Here is a 17,423-nt window from a genome sequence, read left to right as displayed (position 1 = left end):
TACAGAGGGAAATTTGCGTTTCAAAATCGATTGGGCTAGCTTGTAGTGGGAAGGAAATTTACCATTTTTTGCTTTGTTTTACTTTGTATTCAAGGGCAAATTCCAAGTACAAGCTCCCTGGGGGGCCTATATTTGGAGGGGCGATTTAACGGCGGGTTTTTTGCATTACGATTTTGGGGGGCTTATATTTGGAGGGCCTTATACATGGAGGGGCATATTTTCGAAATTTTATGGTACTTTCTTGTTGTGCCTTCTATAATATAATATTATTAGTTGCTGCCTAAAACTGTAACATAAACCCATCCTTAGAACAAAAGAGTTCATTAGCATCAAGTTTAAAGTACTAAGGCCCTGTTTGCACTACGACAAAAAATAAAGTTGGGCGTTTGTAAAAAAATTAGAAATTTTGTAGTTACCAGTTTTTCGTTTTTGTACCCTTGTTCGCACCTGAGGAACTGGAAAGTTTTCATGCAACCAAAAATGTCATAGTTCAAGGAACTATAACTGGTCATGTTTGAGGAATAAGATGACCTAATGTAGGATAGCTGTCAAGGAGCAAAGGATTTTGTCTCCTGACAAAACTTTGTAAGCCTCCAAACTTTCTAGAAGTTTGGTTACTCTTGAAAAAATTTTGGTGGGTGAAAAAAATTGTTTGCTCTAGAAATGGCTTTCTGTTGACAGATTTTTTTTTTTTTTTTTAAAAAACAATGACAATGACAAAATTTTGTGTAGTTTGAACAGAGCCTAATGCACAAATTAACAAGTAGTTTAAGACCCTGTAGCTAAAAAAAATGTACAGTCCAATGCAGTAACACATTGTGAACGATTATCTTGCAAGCAATAGGGATGAGGGATGAAAATAATAGTGACAGCGTATGTCTTACTTGTTAATTTGCATGACCGCTCCAGGAAGGTCATCCTCCTTTCTCTTTTTCATCTTTTTTTTGTCTTCCTTTCTTTCTTGCTGCAAACAAAAATGTGAGACTTAATGAAAGAAGGTTTAAAATAACATTTAAAATAAGTATTTACCTACTAAACTGTAAATGTAGTTGAAGCTGAGAATGTTAAATACAGTGTTAAAGAGTTACTGTAAATAACCTGTTCGATATCATCTCTCATTTTGCCATCCAAGTGATCCTGGCGAAGCTTTTTAAAATCAGGTTGATAGTCTGGAAGCTCTTCTTCACCAGTGTCATAAAAACCTGTCGAAAAAAAAGCTTGTTTATTGGTCTTATATCCTTACCAGACATGCAGAAATTAGTGTGAAAGATTGAAAGCACATTCACCAAAAAGTAAATAAATAAATACAGTTAATAAATTCTAGATATGCACCTTGAGCTGGTCTCTTTTCAAATGGAATCTCAGCATTGTAATCTACTCCTCTCCTTTTCTTGCGATGCTTCCTGATTCTGTTCAAAACACGTGGGATTTGAAACAAATTTATTTTACTACCTTGAAAGTCAACTCAGAGTCATGCAAAAGTAAAAAAAATTCAATGTAGTGCATACAGGTTATTCCAGCTAGAGGTACATTTTTACAAAGGCTTCTTTAGCTCATTTGTCCTGGGGAATTTTGCTGAGAAAGCCTTTTGAGGATAGTGGAGACATTCCTCACTTGGGGGCCTTATATTCAAAGGGAATAATTTTTGGAATTCTACAGAGAACATGCTTGAATAGACTTTGGAGAGGAATTAAACTTTCTTAAGGTACCTATTTACTGCAATCAGTAGAAGTACAAAATTCTGAAATGAGCTTTAGTTACCAATTAGAATAATCATTATATTCTTGATCCTATAGTTATGCTTAACTCACAAATTATTACCAAAATCTTTTAAATACATGTGCAAGAGCAAAGACAGTTAAACCACTATCAAGAAATAGAAAATTTGATAATGGTCAGGTACTGACACAGAAAAATTCCTTAAAATAACAGGAAAACTAAGAAAATGTATAAACCACAACATGGTTACTTACTCAATACCAGCAGCCCTAAGCTCCCTTCTTTTCTGTAAAGCAGCAAGACGCCTGAAATGCAATTTGCACCACTGATAAACTACGGATAGTTAGTGGTCTCCCAATAACTCACCAACTCATTTCTTGAGTGCTTCAAACATTGTAAGTTCTTAATCATTTTAACTTGATTCAGTTATGAAGACATCGTTATACACAATAAATTTTGGTTGCAACTACAGGTGTATTTTAGTCTATGGACAAAATGGTCATTTTTATGCAGGAGATAGTGTCTTAAAGTCCTCTAGAACAATTGAAGTCACAGATGTTTAAGCTGACTGGTGTAAAAACAGGATGCATAAAAGTAGATGACATTTACATTTTCTGAAAAAAAAGACAAAACACTAACTCTTTCCAGTCCTCTCTGGATGAATTGGTCATAAAGATGTCACAGTTTCCAGCATTCTGTTTTAAAACTAAACCCATTGTAATGTCTGAGACATTTAAGCGCATCTGAATGATGTACTTAACAGAAGATGTTAAAAATTAATCAGAAGATGTTTGATGTGTAAGTATTGTTCACTGCTTTTATACTAGATGTACATGTAAAAGTCGTCTTAAGCATCTAAGTCATCTTAAGTCATTGATACACAGGGTTGTCAAAAGTAGCCGGCTGCCAGCGAAAATTGCTGCCTTCTTGGTTTGTATCGGCCGGCTACTCTGCTTAGCATTTCTTTACAGATGGTGTTTTCTAAATAAACTATCCCTGGACTGGCCGCTTACTTTGACAACTCAACCGTCTACTTCAAAACTTTCTGACAACCCTGGGTACAGCATGTTTCTATAGATTTCTTGAGCTAAAGCCAACAGGAAAATAAAGTGAGTAAAGAAAAATTGTCGAGTTTTCAACTTAAAGACATTTCTTACTTGTAACTTTTTGTCACTCTTCTGTACAGCTGCATACTTTTTGGTACTTAACAAGTCATGTAACAGAACCTCACCTAGCCTCTTCAAGCTGTTTCTCTCTTGCTTTTCTCTTGGCCTTCTTTCCTTGAGTGTTTGCCAAACGGGCTCTTGCCTCAGACAGCATCTCCAGTTCTAACGATCAAAAATCAAAGATAACAGTGTCACCAAGCCATATAAATGTAAGCTGTGCAACAGAAAAAACTTAAATTTAGTTAGTTAAGAACCTCTGCAAAACAGCACCAAAATCCTCGTTCTGCAATGGAGGTCAAAAGTGTTGGGACCTTTCCAGTGAAGTTAGTAAAACTAGTAACCCCTCCCCTCCCACCCCAAACAAAGTTGAATTTTGAGCAAAATGGGTGAAAATGAGTGCTTTATTAAGCCACAACATTGCTGGGGGGGGGGGGGGGGGGGAGGGTCGAGCGGGGAGAAAACACAATGAACTTAAACCCCATCAAAAAATTGTTATGAAGAGCAGAGTCCTACGTAACAATTACTTGGAAGGCTTTTTCACACAGTCCCCAGTTCTTTTGTCCTCCATTGTAGGCCACCACCTGTGTACCAGGATTTGAGTTAGCACAATGATTGGCATGTTACAAAAAGCCATTGTTGACTTGCCAATCAGGATGAAAGGAAATTGGAAATGCATTTCCGATAATTCACTGAATCCATTGGGGGCCCAGAACAGGGATCTCCCCCCAGCTTTGCAGACGTTATTAACTGAGGTTAAATTACATCTGTGATGCAGGCTATAAAGCCATATTGATGTCCACAGAGGATAAAGGTCTAACTGAACAAAAGAAACCTCCTACCATCTTCATCCATATCAATCGGGTCTGGACGAGCTGGTTTTGTTTCTGGGTTTGGATCAATTTCTCCAGGCCGAAGTTTGCGTGGATCCTCACTTTCATCTTTTTCTCCTTCTTTCGCTTGAGCTTGATCTCTGAAAAATACCATAAAGTACTTTGTTTCAATACCATGAACAAAACTACTTATTGACAAGGCAAATGTACGTTATAAATGGCTAAGCTTTGTGCAGTGGCTGTTCTCTGAGCCCCACAAAATTTTATGGCAAGGAAGGGGAATAAGCCTTTTTCAGACATGAATGACTTCCTGCAAAGTACCTATTACAGCTAATTCAGTGATGTGTCAATTTAGTGAAAAATACAACTGGTTAAACCTTCAATGGGACATGACATAAAATCTACTGCGGTGGTACATGTAACTGATTGCATTAATTACCCACAAATGTACATAGTACGCAAATTTAACACCATCTACCAAGGAGGGAGAAAGAATTGATACTACAGTAGAATAAGACAGTTGAACCTCTCTACAATGGCCACCTTAGGGACAGAAGGAAGTGGCCATTGTAGACAAGAGAGGTGGCCATTGTAGAGACTGGGAGAGGTTGAAACAAGAGTGAATGTATGGACTGAAAGCCAAAAATATGGCTGTTGAAGACAGGTGGCTGTTAGTGGAGGTTCGAGTGTAAAAGCAATTCAATGGAAAAACAAATTAATACATTCTAATCAGAAAAAGGAAGTGAATCACTTACAGGAGAAACTCATATCGTTCTAAACACTGTGAAGCAGTGCGACCAATAAGGGGTGCAATAGTTCTCCACTGTGTGGGCATCAACTTTGCCAGATGAAGTAGCTTTTCATCTTCTTCGCGACTCCACTCAGTCTGCAAATGAAACAAGTATTTACAGTAAAATCTGATACAATTGCACCTACCAATACTGTTTAGGGAAGGATGTCATAACAATGCATAATGCTCACATGTACATGCACAGTGTATGAAGGTTCAGCCTACTTGAAGATATTAACACATTTTCTCAATTTTCATCACCAACAGACAACAAAAATGGTAACCCTTTGGGCCTGATGCTATATTGTTTTAAAATCGAAATCTAGAGAATGTTAGTTTGGACTCTCACCCCCTAACCACTCCATTCTGTTTCTCTAGCTGATGATTTAATAGTCATGTATCTTTTTCAAAGATATTAAAACCTTTGTCTTGAAGGTAAAAATGGCAAACAACCATGTATTTATAACAGCTTCCCAGGCGTAGCACTACCACTACCCTCAAGAAGCAGGACACATGGCAATGAGGTTGAAAGTGTTCAGTTTAAATCTATGAGCCTTTACACTAAAATTGTTTCTCACCTTTTTAATGCTGGGGTCAAGCCATTCATACCTAAAATGAAATTTAAAACAAGAGGGTTAAATATCCCTAAAGAAACAGGTTTGAATATTTGGCACTACTATTCTAGAAAACTTGGGAAGATTCGAACAACATTTTATGGTACCGAGATTTCCACCATACTTTAACTGCATGAACGGTTCAACAAATCAACCACAAATTTATCAGCGACTTCATTCTTACAGATAGAATTGCAGTCACTTCACCCAAAAATCAATTCGCTCACCGTCATTTTCCCTGGACAAGTTAATTACCTGATGAAACTGACAACACTCTACAACAAGGTGAACATACTTATCAGGGTTTGAAATTAATTTTTCAACTAGGTCGCCCATTGGACAACCATTTTTCCACATCTAGGTGCACCATCTAGGTGAGAAAGAATTTATAAAGCTCAAGCATACTATTGTAGACCTCAGCAATAGCAATCATCACTGCATATTGATCTTTGAGATATTTTGCATTACATGTAAGTTTTCACTGGAAAAAGCTGTTGACTACGTGAAAAGTCACTGTATACCTTATTCTCAACTCTCGATTCACGCAAGAATCAAAAATTGAGAATCCAGACCCCCAATGGACTGTCAACTTACTTTTCAACATAACAATAAAGTCAAAATGTTCCAAACTAGGGATAAACCAGAAGCTGCAGATAAAGGCTGGTTTTCACTAGCAACAGAGTCAGAGTCATAAGCGAAGTTGTAAGTTGCTTATGATCTAGGGTGCGTTCGATTGGGAAATCCGGATTTAGATTTTCAAAATCCAAATCCGGATTTCCCAATCGAACGCGAAATCCGAAAACGGGTGGATTTCAATTAAGAAATCCAAATCCGGATTTTTTGGATTTCCCTTTTTGTTGTTCGATTACGAAATCCGAAAAAGAATTTGCAAAACTATTCTCGTGAACAGTGGTCTTTGCTGTTAGTATGCATGCGCATGCAAGACCGCTGTTCTTCAGGACAGTTTTTCAAATCCTTTTTCGGATTTCCCAATCGACAGTAAAAATGAAAATCCAAAAACAGATATCTCAGCGTCAAAATCTGTTTTCGGATTTTGAGTTCGATTGCAAATCCAAAAACTGGATTTTAAAATCTAAATCCAGATTTCCCAATCAAACGCACCCCTAGTGAAAACCAGATAGTCAGAATCGGAAGCAGAAGTGGAAGGATAAACCAATCACAATGCACACTCCCATGCTTTGTGATTAGTTTAGTTCTTCTACTTCAGCTTGTGACTCTGACCACCCAGTTTTCACTTGATTGTAAACAAACGCAGAATGCTGTTTGCTCTAGATCGTAAAGTTCTATGCTTCTGATTACGACTCCGACTCAGACTCCATCGCTAGTGAAAACCAGCCTTAAAATTATTCCAATGAACAGTCCACTACAGTTTGAACTGTTTTTCTATTATTCTGAAGAGTGGTAAATGATAGACCTGTTATCTTCACATTTAAACTTACCATCTAGCTTTGCACTGTTTTGCTGACTTACGATGCAACAGGGATGCAATTCTAGACCACTGGTTTTTTCCATATTTCATAACAGCAGCTTTGAGGATTTCATCCTTTGGGTAAAACAGAATACAATCACGCAATTTTATTCCAATTTTTTGTGAAAAAAAAAACCAGCTACACTGTAAGATATTCAAGCGTGATTCACACAACGATAAAGTATAATGACAGCTGATTGATCTTAAATTCATTACCGACGTCTAAATGATCTATTGTTGTCCTGAATACTGGGCGGTTGATACATGTAAATCATTCAACTAAAACTAGTTCTTACGAGCGCGTTCATGATCCATGACCCATATTATTTTTATCTGAGATTACAAATTAAAGTGTGCAAACTTACACTGTTGCTTGAGCTTATTGAAGCTTATATTTCACATACCTCTGTATTTCTCCAAACACCACCTTTGATAATAATTCGCGGCATGATTGCTTGTTAAGTTCAAGAGCTTCTAAATTAGACTGTAATTGATATCAAATACGGAAGGCAAAATGTTCTTCATCCGATCATAAACCTTCTCGTTGCAGTGTCAAGAAAGCAACATGGCGTTCGGACGACGTATTCCCAGCATTCCCCTCGTCTTTTCATGTATGCTACTACGAAAGAAATGAAAAAGACAAAACGCGCGGGATTGGGCTCTATCCACGCCGCTGGAAAAATCAAAATGGCGTCCAGGTGGGCAAACCGATTAAAATCACTGTCCCCTTACGTCGATGAAAAAGTGTTCCGAAATCTTCAGAAGCGTTTAGAAAATATCCCTCTTTCAGAAAGAAGATCTCAGAAAATCCAGGCTTCCAAAGGTAGGTTACTTACTCATTTTAAGAAAATGGTGCGGGCTTGAAAAACCAAGTCACTATTATTTTGAAGACCACAATTTACGCTAATATCTGAGTGGAGTTTTACATAGTTTGATCATCCTCTTTTCACACCCACCTACCACCTGCCAGTAATTAATAATATATTTGGCGGACACTTTAAAAAGGGGGAAGGCAGTTTTGATTTGCACTGTGCATGTGTAAGCTGCTTCCAGACAATTACTTCAATTATATATTATATAAGCAATAGACCCCACTTTCTATGGATTTACCGGCGTGATAACCCACTTGGGATGTTGGGAGAACACTCAAAAAGCTTATAAATCACGAGCCATCATGATTTACAAGCTTTTTGAGTGTTCTCCCAACATCCCAAGTTGGTTATCACACCGGTAAACCCACAGAAAGTGGGGTCTATTGCTTTTATAAAATAACTTTGAGTTTTCTATGAGTTTACCAGCACAATAAACCATAGGTTTTAACAAATCAGAATGGGTGACTATCTTTAATAGTTATTAGTCTCGCTTGCTTGAGCAGAGCGAGACTCTTAAAATGCAGTCTTTTTTTTTTTTCGTCGGACCTAGTTTGTAGGCCCGACGTTCTTAGCGAAGACCATCAAAACTGGGGATAAGAATCGTGACGACTTTCATTGTATGGAAATGAGTCTCACGATGAGAATGCAGTTTATTTCGGCAATGACTAAAATGACGCATGTAAGTTTGGCAATGACGTAATTTTCCTCGAATGGAGGCCCTTGATTTTCGTGTAATTATGCACGACATGCAGGCACATCCCCAAGCAAGATGAGAAAATATTAGAGCGGGGAAATCCTCAGGACTTTGTGGCTTTTTAAGGCGTTACGTTTCTCAGAATATTGTCGCAATTACAGGAAATGTATGGTTAAATAGATTCACTTTGTTTTATGTATTTAACTGATAGATATTCGCAGTTGTTACGATGTGAAGTCGTGTTGCACTTCATAAATACTTGAGATATGAAGTATCCACTGTCACGTAATTTTTACATGCGTACGTGCGTAAAATTTGCGTTCGCAAATAAAATAAAGGCAATGTATGAAAGGCTGCACGTACAATTATGCAAGCGTAAAAGTAGAAACTCGCTTAATTTGACGTTTAATCTCAATACTTTATGTCTTACCTCTATTTGATTTACGTGATTAAAATTTACGTGCGTTAACGTACGGAGCCAAAAACGCATCAGTGGAAATCCACCCTAACATGTCACGGATGTGTTTATACGGGTAGCTTTGAACTTGACCAACCGCACACTCTACTTGTAGCACTTCATGTCCATAGTTAATAGAAATCCCATATCGAGCTTTTCCGGAACGGGTTGGTCCAAGAATTCTATGGCTTGAAAGCGTCGATTATTTTGGAACAACTGATCACTTCAGTGGTCGAAAAAAAAGAATAATCTTAATGAGCAAAACTTCAAGGTTTACTGGAAAATCAGTATCAAGGATCGAGGATCGAGAAATCAGGGATTAAGGATCGGTGAAAAAGAACTTGAAAATAAAACAAATAAATAAATCGTGGATCAGTGATGATGTGGGCCGCAGACTGTAGATAAATTTCACAGAACATAACCCCGTTCGCTGTACTGAACGCTAACTTCAAGTAAACTAATCCGAGTCTGTCTGAGTCAGTGATTGTTTTGACGAGAAAGTGAAATTTTCCGGGAAAATGAAACGCTTTATCCTGGTGATACTGTAATACAAGAAAAAACTTTTAACAGTTTCTAATTTTTAAGTGTACATTTGCTTTCAGTACTCCTTATTTTTCTTGTAATTGTTGTATGCACGACCCCACCAGCAATGCTGATCTTTTTATCGTGCCATAAACTAAGGTTCTTACCTACCCACCTACCAACCTACCTACCTATCTATCTATCTATCTATCTATCTATCTATCTATCTTTCTGTCTGTCTGTCTGTCTGTCTGTCTGTCTGTCTGTCTGTCTATCTGCCTATCTATCTATCTATCTATCCATCTATCTAAAATGCATGCTGTGTACAACTCTAAACATTGTACTCTTAGACTGTACGGAGATATTAAAAGTAGATACTAAGCAGCTATGGAAAATGTCATTACTTTTATGTGATATTGATATCTTATAAAACGGACAACAAATTCAACAGGAATACGGGCGAACTGAATTAACTGTGTGTTGTATAAGGTTCTGTTCAACTTACACTTTTTTCCTGTGCTGAACATATACTGTACCGAGCCATATCTTGGTCTGGTACAAAGAAGCTATGTATATTTATACTGACAGAGTCATGGGCACCTAATACCGATAAAAATCATCGTTCAATTTTTCAAGAGTAGAATTCCTGAAAGAGTACTCCTCAATGGAGCAATATCAATATGTAGAAGGTTTTCAAAGGTTTCACACCGGTTTGAGGCTAAGATGTGCAGCCTGTCTCTCCTTGCAATTTTTACTTTTTGAGTATATACATTATGACATACACCACTCGTTTTGTATTTCCAAACAAAAAAGTAGTATAATGGCACCAGGGCCTTTGTCAACAAAACTCATCTCCAAGCAAGCAAGACTCAACGCTACTAAGAGCATTCTTGTTTTGTAAATAATGGTAATTGAACTGAGTGGAGTGCAAATTTGGTCTGAAATCATAAGCGTGATTTGGAATCACAAGTATGATTTCAGACCAAAATTGCATGACACGAAGTTCAATTACCACTTTATTACAGCCATTTTGAAATCACAGAATTTAGTCAGTACTAATATTTTATTGATCAAGTAGCCGGTTTGTTAAAAAGCTGAAACAAAAAGGCTTTTACATCTCATTTTGTATTTGAAACTGAAATGATGCAATATAGAACAAAAATGGTGTGATTTAAAACAGAAATGATGCAATTTAGAATATGAATGATGCAATTTGGAACAGATGTGATTTAGAGCAAAAAATGGTGTGATTTAGGAATAAATGACACTGCTGAGAGCCAATCAGATTGCACGGATAGTCAGTGATTTCAAAGTGGACGTAGTAAATCCCCATATTTCATTATCTCGGCTACTTCCCCGGTATATGTTGCAGCTGATAAAAATAAGATTTACAACCCTGTCATGCTTTAAAATAAACATTAACCTACATGTCTTTTTACATAACCAAGCTAGCAAACCAGTTTCTCAATCAGCGAACAAAATTTTTTAACGATCAATACTATTGTCTATGTTCACCCTCTATAAACTTAGAAATATCTGCAAGTAGCACCTGATTGGTAACCAAAACACACAGCATCAGATGAGACAATTTTTTGCTAAAAATACCAGCTAAATGAGCACTATAAATAAGTAATGCGGTCGCTAGCATGATAAAAACTCTGCATGAACACTGTCGCTTAGCTGATACCAGCTGAAAATGGAAGCAGTGATTGAAAGGATTAAAGTGCTTCATCTTAAAATGCTTTATTTGCAATATTATAGTAGATACATAATGCATAAGCAAGATTTAATCCTATAAGAACAATGCCAAATTGAGCAAAGATCACATCAAAGTAACGCTCAAATTGCTCATCAGCAATGAACAAATTTCTTCACATTGCATCAGGTGTTCCGCCTAACAAAAGTTCATGAGTAGAATATTCAGGCAACAATATGTTATAGACTTATTTTATTTATTATTACCTCTGTTTATTTATTTTGTCATTTAAATTAGAATCAAGAACAGTTAAGATACAGGAACTTAAAAAGACTCTGCAAGATCAAACTGTGGAAACGTTACCTGAACAAAAAACTGAAAATACTGGTCTGGCCAAAAAGACAAAGGTTAGTGATATACAAGGGGTAGGGAGGTGATAGTGAAGGAATTATAGGACTGAGAATCCAAATTCAAAATCTTGGTAGCTTTTAGGGCAAGTCTTGAAGAGTTGTTTGTATGTGTTTCTTTCCATCTCAGAATCTTCAACGTTTTGCAGCAAAATGTAGGATTTTTAAACCAGGGTCTTGGTGTCATGGCACGTCTCCACAAGTCTTTCCACTCCGTATATAAAAAATTTTTTTAAAAAATGTGAGAAATTAAAATTCAAGACTCCAAACAGCTTGTAAAACTGTTTTTTTTAGCTGTGCCTTTTCTCCAGGAAACTCAGGACTGTTGTAGCTAAAATATGTAAACAGGATGCTTTATTAGGTGGCACTTTGTAGAGTTCTCTATGGGGAGAGTTTTGAGGGTGCAGCAGTATTTTCTGTATAACATCATGTACTTGCTAGTGTATTCATTTCTCCTCTTTGCTCTCAGATTAAGGTGAATTTTGACCAATGGTACAAGAAAAATCCAGCCGAACTAAGTGTGAAACCCATTTATAAGACTCTGCCAAATGCCAAAGTTGCACTGGATGGAACAACACCCGAACCACGTTTCATCTGGAAGGAAAAAGATTGGCCTAATGGTTTCCCTGATTCTCCAGAAGAAGCCAAAACAGATGTGATGACATACCTGGAGCAAAGGGACTGTTACCACAGGCTGAAGAAACTTGATGCCAAAGATTTCTCTGTAGGGAGTATAGTAGCAGTTACCAGAGGCGATCCTCATATAGCTAAAGGAAAAGTCAGGTATGTCATTTGAGTTATTTCATAATGTTGAAAAGTATTTTCAAGGTTATTTAAGGTGTTTCGATACAGTTTTTCGGGGACCATACCGATATTTTTTGATCGCCTAAAAAGTAATTTTATGTTTGTCCGATCGCTATGAAATTTTCACCACCGACTGACTTTGGATTGAAGTTTGTCAAAATAGAGTTTTAAGTTGAATCAATATCACTATGGCAACAATAAACAAAAAAATTTGAAATCGATAAAAGCCGAATTTTGCGTGATCTAGACCTATTACTGAAAATCCGACACCATTAACTTCCAGAGTGGTGTTTAGCAAATAACCTCCGTGAGAAGTAAAAAATTCTGTATGTTTGAATTCAAATAAAAATTATAGGCGTGATAAATTGTTTAATAAAAAAGTTCTAAATAACCCAAATTTATGCTAACTTGCCTTAGAATGCTGCTTAATATCATTTTTCACTGCTTGGGATTTTTGGCGATCCAGAAAACTAACTAATCTTGTTTTCTCACCACCTGTCTTAGAGCAACTTCATTCTAAATTTTGAATTTTAGCTCTGTTCTGTACATCTCTGGAACCGTACGGCTCGACAGAATTCTCTTTGAACCTCATCACATAATCTTCACGATGTACACAATAATGTCTAAAACTTTTATTACCATTGATATCACTGCAAACACCTTGAAATTTCAAGACAAACCTAGCCTACTAATCGGCCAAAAATCCGCGTTACGACATTCACTGTTTTGACGTTATGCTAATTTTTCCAAATTAATGCGTACCTTACATACCTCCATGACTAGCACATTGTAGTTTGAATTTTATTGAATCTTTTGAATGTGCAACATTGGCAATATCCACCTTAAAATTTGTCTCATCTTTCAGTTAAGTTTCATTTTTGTTCTATTAAGTGGTACAAGGTTAAACGTGATTTTGTCCTCACGGGTGTTTTCCTGTTTTTCATCTTGTGATTTTATTCGTACTTGAATTAATGCTTAGTTCGCACAGATCCTTTTTGGAGTATTCTTCGCTTACCATTATCAGATGTGTGTTTCTCACGGGCTCGTGTTAACCTTGGTTCATTAGTCTCGTTAAAGTTCCTGTCTGGGTTTATCATCCAGCGATTTAGTTTTTCATTGGTTCATAGCTTCTTGCCGATCGCAGCCATGTACATTCAGCGATACCAAAACATCAATCACATCGCGTTTGCCTTGTTTTAATTCCCACGGTCAGCTAACCCAAACATATCGAGCTTATTATGAAAAATCGCTTTTATTTGGCTTGTTAATAGCAGTAATCAAGAAGAGTTAAGAGTTAGTGGGAGTTAAGTAGGTGATAGCTGTCAGCTGTAGAAGTTAAAGAAGAATGCCGGAAGAAGCTAGTAAAGACGAAGGTCACTGAAAGGAGTAGACTCTCGGTACCTTATCGTGTAGCGAGCGAGTCACTCAAACACCGCTCCCTCATAATACTAACTGACAGCCTGAATATAGCGTTTGCCGTAAACGTGATTCTAAAAATCTCTTTAAAGGTGGATTTCCACTGTCGCGTTATTTTTACGTGCATACGTGCGTAAATTTTACGTTCGCAAATAAGGGTTGATTTCCACTGTCGCGTAATTTTTCCGTTCGAACGCACGTAAAATTTACGCATCGTAAGTGAAATAGAGGCAATGTATGAAAGTCCACGCGTAAAGGTGTAGTTGAGCGAGGTTCAACTTTTACTTAAAAATTATGCGACAGTAGAAATCAACCCTTATTTGCGAACGTAAATTTTACTCACGTATGCACGTAAAAATTACGCGACAGTGGAAATCCACCTTTAAAGAGAGGCAATGTATGGTAGATCGCGCGTAAAAGTAAAAACAAAATCTCGCTCAACTTGACGTTTAAGCGCGCAGTACTTTTATACCTTGTCTCTATTTTATGTAACCGAGTAAACTTTACGTGCGTGTACACGCACTTAAAAATTACGCGACTGCTGGAAATCAACCCTAGCGTCTCCATACTTTGCCCTACAGGTTTGTAGGGATATGCATTGCTAAAAATCATTGGCAGAACACCTTAGGAGCAACTTTCACCCTTCGTAACGTAGTGGATGGAGAACCCATGGAGGTGAACTTTCAGCTGTACTCGCCGCTTATTCAGAAGATCGAGGTGTTAAAACACATGCGGAGGCATAGAAAAGCTCTGTGGTATCTGAGAGACTATCCGCCATCAATGAGCACGGTGAACGAGAAAATGAAGCCGGTACCATACACAGAAGAACCCGAGCTTTATGTTCCGACGCGAGAAGAAAAGAGAAAGGTTAAGGCTTGGTTTGATGGATTATGGAAAGCGAAAAGAAGATAAGACAACAAGATGGCTCCCATTCCTATACTAAGATAAAAAGAAATTCATCTCTTGCACCTGACCTATCGTTCCCGGGGCTTGTTTCTTTTGAATGTTGCTGCGATAATTATTCTTCCTCGAGTGTCATGAGTAGAAAATAGAGCCTGATGTAACCACACTTTATCTTGGCATTTCCCTGCATTCCCGTGGTCGTTTGCCTTATGTGAATGTTCCGTAAAGAAACTATAGTGAAACTGAAAAGCACAAGCACGATGAATGATGCAATGAGCTTAACGAATTTTCGCGTTCAAATTGCACTCATACAATGGTTCTCCGGGCCGTATATGTTATCCTAGTCCCGGTTATTCCTACTAACTTTCAAGGCATCGCCACCCTTTTTTAACGATAACGGGTAAGGCTGCTTTCCAATGCATTATTTATAATCGTCTACGGCTTCACACTGGTCAGGAACGGTTCTGATTGTGCAGAAACTCGCAATTAGCGATCGCCGCTAGTTTTCCTTATTTTTTCTGAATCAAAAGGAACTAGAAGTACTCATGTTTTTTTACAATTACTTGATTAGTGCTCTAGGATGATGTAACAAAACCTTTGAAATAAAACGTCAGTGGAAAAGAATAAAAAAGGTTGAACTTTTTAAGTATTTCTCTGTTGCCTGCATGATTTCCTAGGTAAATGAGAATCACTCTTCAACTAGCAATGTATACCTTTGACTACGAATGTTTTGAGCTGTAGGCAAAGCCTCCAAGCAGAAGGCATTTTTATGTATCGGAATAAGGACATTTTTGAAGCAATATATAATGACGTTGACCATTGTGAGTTAGATTAAAAACCTCCTCCTGTCAATCCCCCTACCCTTTTTGCGGTCGGCAGCCCAACGTAAACGAGCATGCTCAGATCGGATTTTGATCAATGAAAGCTTCAGTTTGTTGATTGCCTCAGCATTTTGCAATTCAGTTCAGTTTCTGTAAATAACATTTTTAACCCATTCGCTCCTAGAGATTTTGCCGAAAAACGCGTTTTGAAGCTAGTCGAGTGGTTTTCTGGTCACTGTCGTGCTATAAAGAGCTAAAACTTACCGCAAACTGGTTTACAGGTCGAACACTTCGCGGTCTTCCGATCCAGATGCAAAATATCAGCTTGCGAAGTTCGGGCATGCGCAGAAAAAGTGACACAGCAGTCTTGACTTTTACTTTTCGCTTTCTCTCCTCCCTTCTTTTTTTGCTTTTCTTGCCTCATTTTTTTTTCTCTTGCTGGGCATTTAGTAGGCTTGATTTTGGTGGGAAGAGTTTTTAGGAAAGCTTTTAGGATCTTAGGATTAGGCGAAAGGAAAGGTAGGTGGGTAATGGGACAAGATTTTCATGGAGATTTTCAGGTCAATGTCACGTGGTTTTTTGCTTGTTTCTCCGGTGTCCTTGACTGAATTGTGCTCATTCTGGTATGGTTTGAAAGATCTCTTCACTCTGCACAAGTTAGTGAAGAAAGTTGTCCTTGACCGTTAAAACTGATGACGTCACAATGGGTAGAAAGGACCTGGATCCGCACGGGCGGTTACGGGCGGTTCAGGGGCGAATGGGTTAATATTGATTTGACATTTTGAAACACATTTCCTTAAATAACAGCCGGGGGGACCATCCATACTTGTTTCAAACGTGGGCGATAATTTAAGGGGTGATAATGTTTAAATAAAGTTTTAGGGGATTTTATTTTGACTTGCGAGTTTCCCGGGAAGAAGTAGGGGCGATAGTTCAAATAATTTAAGTTCACATTTAGCCAAGAACTGAAACTAGACTTAATTAACCATTTTCGAATTCCGAAAACTCTTAATTTCAAATCGTGGGCAAGTGCTAAACCTTTCTTTTGAAAATGAAGTTTTATTTGCACGAGAATGAAATATGATTTCATATTAATGGCTTGGCACTTAGCCTCGCTTTGAAACCGGGGCTCGAGGCAAATCTGAAATGCCCTATTACATTATGTCATGGCTCCAAATGGGATTTTCACCGGGGGTACTAAAACCCGAGCGGAGGGGTCGCTGGGTACTAAACCCGGATCAGTTAAGAACAACGCTGAAAACCTGGCAATATTTTTCAATGGATAGGACAAACAAAATCTTCAAAATCTTAAAACGTTCTTTTTGTTTGTTTTATTCATTTTACGTTCGTTTAGGCTTTCTAGCTGTGTTTTAATAGACCATTGCCTTTGAAGTGTGAAAATGTTTGCCCCACTTTTAATCATGTTCGTAGGGTCTAGTTTAATCAGAGGATGTGTCAATCATCGGCTGTCAATCTAATCGCAGTATATAGGGGCGAAAAAATTAAGAATCGAATTATAAATGACTACGATCTTAATTTAAGCAGACAACAGGATTTTAAAGCTTGACGGCTTACAGATAATTACCGCTAGTGGTCGTCCTTGTTTCCGCAGAGCCACGTGCCACGAGGGAAAAAATAAAATTATGCAATACTGTTACTAAAGAAAAACGTAAGACTGCTCGTAGTCTAGGATGGAGTATAAAAGACCGGCGAGAAAGCTTAACTCTCACGAACTCTGGGCGTGAAATAATCGCCTTTTTAGTTGGACAGTACCAGGATTTTGCCTTCTTTTGTGAGTAAAACGACTTTATCTAAGGTCTTTCTAAGCATTGCCGTAGTACTCAAGAAACAAAAGGAAAAGACCAACTCTTAGGATTCTAACTTGGCTAGGAATTGAGTTGAAATCTGCTATATACCACCATTTTGAATAAATAAAAGTCCATGTTATTGATTCATCATATGTTTTACTCGCAGAGAGATACCTTCAGTTAGGGTCAGACTCGTTAAACGTTCTTGGACAGTGAAAAACTTTGAGCATCTAAGTGCCCCACACTTCTCTCCATGTGTCTTCCTCCTCACGTCCATAGAGTCGTTATCATCCAATGCAATAGGTCATTAAGCCTTTGTTTTAAAGCGACGCTGCGAAGCCATTGATATGGAAATGATGTTTAATTCTCGTGCAAATAAAACTCATTTTCACGACAAAGGTTTTGCACTTAACTT

At 37.7% G+C, this 17,423-nt stretch overlaps 2 protein-coding genes across 2 annotated transcripts in view; one reads left to right on the top strand and one right to left on the bottom strand.

Moving 5' to 3' along the window:
* The window catches only part of LOC140953891 (cell division cycle 5-related protein-like), a 19,154-nt gene extending 11,960 nt beyond the window's left edge, over nt 1-7,194 (bottom strand). Inside the window, exons 1-10 of the mRNA XM_073403272.1 lie at nt 7,013-7,194; nt 6,580-6,683; nt 5,084-5,114; nt 4,471-4,601; nt 3,725-3,855; nt 2,951-3,047; nt 1,974-2,024; nt 1,333-1,409; nt 1,099-1,202; nt 885-964 (exon numbers count right to left, since the gene is read on the bottom strand). Coding sequence (XP_073259373.1) covers nt 885-964; nt 1,099-1,202; nt 1,333-1,409; nt 1,974-2,024; nt 2,951-3,047; nt 3,725-3,855; nt 4,471-4,601; nt 5,084-5,114; nt 6,580-6,683; nt 7,013-7,057 — 851 coding nt within the window. The 5' untranslated portion in view covers nt 7,058-7,194. The remainder of the gene's footprint in view (nt 1-884; nt 965-1,098; nt 1,203-1,332; nt 1,410-1,973; nt 2,025-2,950; nt 3,048-3,724; nt 3,856-4,470; nt 4,602-5,083; nt 5,115-6,579; nt 6,684-7,012) is intronic.
* Nucleotides 7,195-7,258: 64 nt separating this feature from the next.
* Nucleotides 7,259-15,028, top strand: LOC140953949 (large ribosomal subunit protein bL19m-like). Its single transcript, XM_073403335.1, has 4 exons — nt 7,259-7,431; nt 11,147-11,256; nt 11,726-12,039; nt 14,058-15,028. Exons 1-4 carry the CDS (start codon nt 7,296-7,298, stop codon nt 14,386-14,388), a joined length of 891 nt encoding a protein of 296 aa, XP_073259436.1. The 5' UTR covers nt 7,259-7,295; the 3' UTR covers nt 14,389-15,028.
* The last annotated feature ends 2,395 nt before the right edge of the window (nt 15,029-17,423 follow it).

The sequence above is a fragment of the Porites lutea genome, chromosome 1 (assembly GCF_958299795.1).
Source record: "Porites lutea chromosome 1, jaPorLute2.1, whole genome shotgun sequence".
Classification (NCBI taxonomy): Eukaryota; Metazoa; Cnidaria; class Anthozoa; order Scleractinia; family Poritidae; genus Porites; species Porites lutea.
The sequence above is the reverse complement of the archived record's forward strand: the minus strand, read 5'-3'. Positions and strand labels throughout refer to the sequence as shown.

Bases quoted from the DNA above. Each gene is read 5' to 3' on its own strand.
- LOC140953949 (XM_073403335.1), top strand. From the start codon at position 7,296: ATGGCGTCCAGGTGGGCAAACCGATTAAAATCACTGTCCCCTTACGTC. The intron at 7,432-11,146 runs GTAGGTTACTTA...CATTTAAATTAG, and splicing joins GAAAATCCAGGCTTCCAAAG to AATCAAGAACAGTTAAGATA. The intron at 12,040-14,057 runs GTATGTCATTTG...TTTGCCCTACAG, and splicing joins ATAGCTAAAGGAAAAGTCAG to GTTTGTAGGGATATGCATTG.